This window comes from Trachymyrmex cornetzi, unplaced genomic scaffold (genome assembly GCF_001594075.2).
Source record: "Trachymyrmex cornetzi isolate Tcor2-1 unplaced genomic scaffold, Tcor1.1 scaffold191, whole genome shotgun sequence".
Classification (NCBI taxonomy): domain Eukaryota; kingdom Metazoa; phylum Arthropoda; class Insecta; order Hymenoptera; family Formicidae; genus Trachymyrmex; species Trachymyrmex cornetzi.
In genome coordinates, this window is record NW_017296539.1 from 76,728 (window position 1) to 84,314 (window position 7,587).

General features: G+C 30.3%; 1 protein-coding gene across 1 annotated transcript in view; it reads left to right on the forward strand.

Annotated features, from left to right (window-relative positions):
• Positions 1-7,587, forward strand: part of LOC108759521 (BTB/POZ domain-containing protein KCTD9) — a 59,476-nt gene that overhangs the window by 14,646 nt on the left and 37,243 nt on the right. The window contains exons 2-3 of the mRNA XM_018505002.1: positions 2,434-2,555; positions 2,650-2,826. Of these exons, the coding sequence (XP_018360504.1) occupies positions 2,434-2,555; positions 2,650-2,826 (299 nt within the window). The remainder of the gene's footprint in view (positions 1-2,433; positions 2,556-2,649; positions 2,827-7,587) is intronic.

Here is a 7,587-nt window from a genome sequence, read left to right on the forward strand (position 1 = left end):
TACACTACTCAACAAAATTAAAGGATTGTTCCACCCTACAAAAATAGGCAAATTTATAGATAGAAAAACTTCGTCAAAAATCCTCGTATTGCGATTTTTGAAAAAGCGTTTTAAATCTTGAACTCTACTTTTCAAACCTGTACTCTGAAAAATCGTATTACTTATATTTCATAAAATTACACAAACATAAATGAAGATGCATCAGATTTCAAAATTTTTTACGAAATTTGCGAAGTTCCACGGAGCCAAGTAAAAATTGTACACAAATACGGTTTACAGCTTTCGAAAGAGTGAATCTTTATCTTCAATTTTGTTTTTTATGAAGCTTCGTATAATTTTTTTTCACCGAGTTATTCAACGTCGAAACAAAAAGGGTCGTTTTTGCTTCAACGTTGAATAACTCGATGAAAAAATATCGTACAGAGCTCAACGAAAAAGCAAATTAAAGGTAAAGATTCACTCTTTCGAAAGCTGTAAACCGCATTTGTACACAATTTTTACTTGACTCCGTGGAACTTCGCAAATTTCGTAAAAAAACTTGTTGAGAAAAAAACTTGAAGATGCATCAGATCTTAATTCATTTATTGGGTATGGGAATAAGTTTCCGCCCTTTTTAAATGAAAAAGATGTATTTATTTAAACAACACAATACAAAGTAAGTTCATTCAAAGTATGCTCCATCAGAAACGACAACTTTCCCCCACCTTTCAGGTAATAAACAGATTCCTCGAAGGAAGAAATCTGGTTCTTTAGAAGCGATCCATTTATCAAGCCATTTTTTGATATCTTTATAAGAATTGAATCGCTCTCCAGAAAGGGCCGACAGCATGGACCGGAACAAATGGAAATCTGAAGAAGCAATATCCGGTGAATACGGCGGGTGGGGCAGAATTTCCCACTTCACTCCTTCCAAGTATTTCTTGACCGGTTTTGCAACGTGTGACATAACGTTGTCACGCAGCAGAATCAGCTTATCATGCCTATTGTCCCATTCCTACTGTTTTTGTTCCAAAGCTTAGTTCAAACAAATCGCTTCAAACGAATATCAACTACTGGGCTCAAAAGCTTGAACACACACCTTTCAAATACATGTATTGCCGTTTTATCAAACTCATAAGCAGTGCTACTAACGACATCTCTCTAATGGGCGGAAACTCATTCCCATACCTAATATATTTGTGTAACTTTATGAAATATGAATAATACGGTTTTTTAAAGTACAGGTTTGAAAAGTAGAGATTTCAAGCTTTAAAATGCTTTTTTAAAAATCTTGATATGATGGTTTTTGACGAAGTTTTTCTATCTTGGATTTGGCCTGTTGCTTCTCAACAAAATTAGTTATTTATAATCAGCGTTTAAAAAACCAAATTCAAATTTCACATATCCCCGCGAAGAATGGTCGCGAAGCGATATTCGAAAAAGCATTTTAAAGCCATAACAAATTTCTTTAATTGTAAATTAAATTTAATACTTTCTCTTTAAAATGGTTATTAATCATTAGTACACAATGTTTTTTATATTATATATATATACTGAGTGATTTACAATTCAAGATAGAATTTTTAGCTTTAATTTGCTTTTTTGTTGAACTCTGTGCGATATTTTTTCACCGAGTTATTAAATGTTGAAGCAAAAACATTTCTTTTTACTTCGACGTTGAATAATTCGGTAAAAAAAAATCGTACGAAGCTTGATAAAAATCGAAATTGAAGGTAAAGATTCACTCTTTCGGAAGCTGTAAACCGCATTTGTGTACAATTTTTAGTTGGCTCCGTGAAACTTCGCAAATTTCGTAAAAAATTTTGAGATCTGATGCATCTTTATTTATGTTTGTGTAACTTTATGAAATATGAGTAATATAATTTTTTAAAGTACAGGTTTGAAAAGTAAAGATTTCAAGCTTTAAAATGCTTTTTTACAAATCTCGATACGATGATTTTTGACGAAGTTATTGTATCTCGAAATTTGCCTATTTTTGCAGAGTGGAACAAGTGATCCTTTAAGTTTGTTGAGTAGTGTATTTTATCTCTCATATTTTATTATACTAACGGATTTTGTCATCAATGAAGAAGACCCAATTGAATGGGTTGAAACATCTGTAATCCTTTTCAAGATTTAAATATATGAATTTACACGTCTAACTTGTGTTGGCTCGCATTGGCTGATTTCACATTTATCCTTGGATTTATTCGTTGGAGCTTTGATTAAAATTGAGACTTATTTGTAACAGTTTTGTTTCAAGTACTTTCTTAAATAAATAAGTAATTGCCCCTAAAAGTTTTTTCATTTAATCTTGTAATATTTTTCATTGCATCAAATTATATTGACATAATTTTTTTACAGTTGTATCTGTATTTCTTTTCAAAGTAATATATTTGATTAAAATATTTAATTTCAGTAATTTATTATGATATGGTATTATATTTATTGTAGGTGTTTGTAGTGACGCACTCGTTAGATGAATTATTAACGGCAGCTAGCGCAAAATTTGAAATAACTGCAAAGAGAATTTTTACGTCGCAAGGTGGTGAAATTGATGATATTAAACTCATTAGGTAAAAAGCTTGTTTACTTTTATATTTTGTTTAGACATAATAATGCGTTAAAATATTTTGGATTAATAAAATATTTCCCAATTTTTCTTTGCAGAGATGATGACATTTTATATGTTTCAAATGGGGAAAATTTTATACATGCAAATAAAATTTTGAGCTATAATCAACTAAACAAGAATTGGGAATGGATTACACTGAATGTTGGAGGAAAATATTTTACCACAACTAGGAATACTTTAACCAAGAAGGAACCTATGAGTATGTTAGCAAGGTATATTATTTTTTTCTAATTAGTCCGTTTCTATTGGGATGAATGTATACAGTTAAATGTGTGTGTGTGTGTGTGTGTGTGTGTGTGTGTGTGTGTGTGTGTGTGTGTGTGTGTGCGCGCACCAATTTCCTAATAAACTTCAAATTAATATTCTTATAGTTACTTTTTTAAGATCAAGTGAAAGAATTAGTCTCAGAACAAATAAATCATGTGACGTGTAATAACAGTATCAACACTAAACGAACACAGAAGATATTCACATAAACATTCGCATAAATATCGTTTTATTGATTTAACATTACTTTTAAGGACCGAGATAGCCAAGTTGGCTCCTCGTGAGATTCAAACTAATATAACTTTTCCAATTTTGTTTCCATGTGATATCCTTTTGTGACTTTTCATCATTTTTCATATTCTTAACTTTAGTGAAAAAATTTTCAATTGTATAAAATGATTAAATTTTTATTTAATTGCCTACCTAAAAAGATCGTTACGCGTTAGACTCAATTTGGCTCCTTTATTCGATCCTTCTAGTATTAAAAAGTACTATAATATACTTTTCGAGTGTCGGATCATAATCAATACAAAGTTAGGTTTATATTCAAATTAAGTCTTGTAATTAATACAATGGTTATATTTTAGAATGAACCGTCGTAGAGCTTGTGGGATGCATGGTCAAATATTAGCAGAGCTTCATGTTTAACAGTTTATCCAATAATAAAACAGTCAGTTCAACGAAAGCATGTTAACTTTAACGTCTTTCACAAGATCATCACACTTTAAATTCACATTGTAGTTATTTGATATTCGTTCTTTATCATGTAAGTCAATTATATTATATTATATACATCAACGTTTATGTAACAGTGAAGTACATTTCGTAATTTATTGTTACAATTGCTTTTTTTACTTACAAATTTCTATGGTTTTTTAATCAGAATTTATTTTATTGTCGAATAAGCTATTAAACTAAAGTCTTTAAAGTGTGTTTTCTGTGGCTGAACTACCCAGAGAGCACAAAGTCGTCTAAAAGATGACTAAAAGACAATTAAATTATTATAAAGATATCTTTTAGTGAAAGAATATAGTCGACGAAAAGATGACTAAAAGACGACAAATGTCGCACTGCTAGTCACCTTATAGTCTTATCCATATGATAACTAAAGGATCACTTCTTTGGATATCTTTTAGTCATCTTTAATACTTCTTTTAGTTTTTATATTTTGATATATATAACGTTTAATACATCTAATTCCTAAATTAATTTTTACACAAAACGAAATAAAATTGCATGACTGACAATATTCGTCCCATTTCCTGCAATGTTTGCCGTGTCCTATGTGCAAGTCATTATCTTTCGTCATAGTCCTCTTTGGGGACTCGATTACAAAAAAATATTTTATTAGTGTTTATTAGAACACGAGTAAAATTTTTCATTATGCTGCACCTTTTATTCTGTCCTGTATGATTTTCAAACACGAGAAACTGAACTCCATCACGTTCATCTAAACGTGATGGAGTTCAGTTTCTCGTGTTCTGATGGCGATCTCGCATACTGCTCGTGAATGACTTATAAAAAGTACCAAAATAACGGAAAGATATCTTTTTCATGTTATTTTTTCGGCAATACGAAAAGATATCTTCTAGTCGACCTTTCGCTTTGCGAAAATGACAACCATAGAAAGATGACGAAAAGATATCTTTTTTAAGTTGTCTTTTCGACAAAGCTAAAAGATGTTTTATAGATATCTTTTGATCTTGCTGAAAAGACAATCTAAAAACAATGTCTTTTCATCATCTTTTAGACACCTTTTCGTTTTGTCGGAAAGACGACTTAAAAAAGACCTCTTTTCGTTATTTTTTAGTATTTTGTGCTGTCTGGGTAGTGTACACTTTTGGAACTTAAAGTGAGGTAGGTATACTACGTTTGTCGAAAACGAGAAATAGAGTTCTAGTGCAATCTAGTGCAGGAATGAAAAACATACTATTTATTATTTGACTATAGGCACCTCACTTACAAGCTTTACATCTATCATTCTAGACAACAACATACATATTAGTGATAGGCATAATCAATCATTTTGCGAAATCGATTAGATCGATTATGCTGCGAACCCAAATCGATTATAATCAATTATATTATTTTTTGAGATAATCGATTAATCAATTTATAATCGTTCAATTAAAGTTGTTTTCTTTTTTATTAGCCTATTGAAAAGTAATTAAAGTAAATAAAAATTATAACTGAATTAAAAACCTTCATTTCTTTATTTGTACATATTTGCGTATAAACTTATTTAGAATACAATCTTTTTTATAATTAAAACATGTTAAAATAGAAGTGTTTTTAGAATACAACTTTTTTAGATTATAAGTTTGTAATTTTTATTTAAAAAACTTAAAATTTTTACATTTTTGGGAGATAATTTCTTCATTCAGAAATAATATACCCAGTGGCAGAGAATAATCGTTCTACTGGTACAGAACTGCCAGGAATACATAAATATTTCAAAGTTATTAGATAAATTTCTAGATATCTAGTTTTCAAATAATGCATAGGTTCTTCAAACAGATTAATATTTGGACATGATAGAAAGTTTCTAAAATGATATTGTCTACACTAACTGCAACAAGATTGAGAAGAATTTTCTATGAAACTAAAGATGCCAGTAGACTTAATGTTCAAATGAGCATGAGTGTTCACATAAACCGTCTGTGTGACATTATATAGACAACTCATGTGTGTGGCTACTTCGGTTGCGCTAGGCCGTCGACTGATAGCGTTGATCGTGATGTTATAAACCATCCCTGATCTGGTATCGAGTGTAGAAATTTGGTAAATTTTAATTTACTAGGTGTTTTAAACCTTAAGCCGTAAGAATTTGACCAATTAGTCTGGATCTACAACAGAGTTTTAAGCCTTAAGCTATAAGAAATGGGTGAATCACAGTCGCTTATTCTTCTCGGATTCGACTGTAATTGGTCAATTTCTTGCGGCTTAAGGCTTAAGACACATACTGTATCCGGGGTTACAGTTGAATGCGAGGAGAATAATTGACTATGATTCGTCCATTTCTTATGAATTAAGGCTTAAAGGGATCTTAAAGCGAACTTCGAACTTCGACGAAGTCACCAGAGGTCGCTGTTTTTCCAGCGCATCGACATGTTTTTATATACTATCACAACAATATCTCATGCAACCTATGATACACGCAGTCACACGTTAGTGTTAATTTTTGTATAACAAATTCGTCTTGATAAAATGTCTAATAAGGGAACCTCTCGAGATGACAAATTCTGATTTTAATGAAACTTCGTGAACTTGTAGCTTACATAAAGAGATGAATTTAGAAAATATCAGTTGCGGCCCAAAAACGGCTTGAAGGGGTGAAATCACCCCTAACGTATATAGCGATTTTCAGCTTTTTCCGTTATATCTCGGAAAATATTTGAGATATAAAAATATATTTTATACAAAAGTTTTACAACAAAATCAGCTGTATTCATTCGCGTTTTCAAAACAATTATTTATCAATTTTTTGTCAGTTTTCGAAAAAAAATTGTTAAATAATTATTCTAAAAAAATATTATTGACGTGAGTAAATAGAAGTAATTTTATTATAAAACTTTTGTATAAAATATTTTTTTATATCTCGAATATTTTTCGAAGGTGAAAAGTAATTGATTTCACCCCTTCAAACCGTTTTTGTGCCGCAACTGATATTTTCTAAATTCATCTCTTTATGTAAGCTACAAGTTCACGAAGTTTCATTAAAATCAGAATAGTTTTTGAGATATAGCGGAGAAAGCTGAAAATCACTTCACACATGAGGCCTGATTTCACCCTTCGAAATGTCTATGACCAAAGAAAATGATAAAATGCTATCATTTCCACACCACCTGTCATGAGATAGATAGCATGGTGCGCTTTTTTTATAGTGATTTTCCCAGTAGGCCTATTCCACTCTAATTTTTTTATGCACGAATTATTCCAAATACCGTCATTCCTCCGTTGACTACTTTGGAACATTAAAAAATTTATATTTTTAAAAAGATTTATTATTATTATAAAAAGATATATTATTATTATTACATAAAAATATATTCGCGCGAGTAATATTAAAAAAATGCTTATCAAAATATTGTAAAATTACGACATCCTTCTCCTCACTTTTCTCAATACGTCATTAATTTAATGATGCAGTTAAATCATTTAACTCAAGAAGATGTCTTAATTTGACTCTATAATTTATTTACTTACATACGTTAATGTGAACGTTACTTATGTTGAAATAAGTACAGAAATAGACTGATTAACATTTTGATACACATGGAAGTAAAAGGATAATAAAATGTTATTTAACTCAAGAAACTTCGGGGTTGCCATTGCTCCTTTGACATCTAACAGTGATGAGTTACGATACCATATATGGTATTTCCTGTAATGTATAAGCACATTTTTTGATATAAAGAGCAATGAATGAGAGTATTTATTATAAATTTTAAAACTACTTGTTAATCTCGTTATTAATACTAATAACATGATTATTATATGACAAAATGTTCGCAATTATGATATTCTTCAAAAAAATACTGCATACAAAAATATTCAGGCGACATTAGCATCATTTTTATATCATGTACGTGCTTGATTAATAATATTAACAGGGAATGGAAGTAACTCGTTACTTGTAACGAAGTTACAGTTACAAGTTACTTTTTTGGTAACTTTACTAGTAACTGCGTTACTTTTTTTCTTTG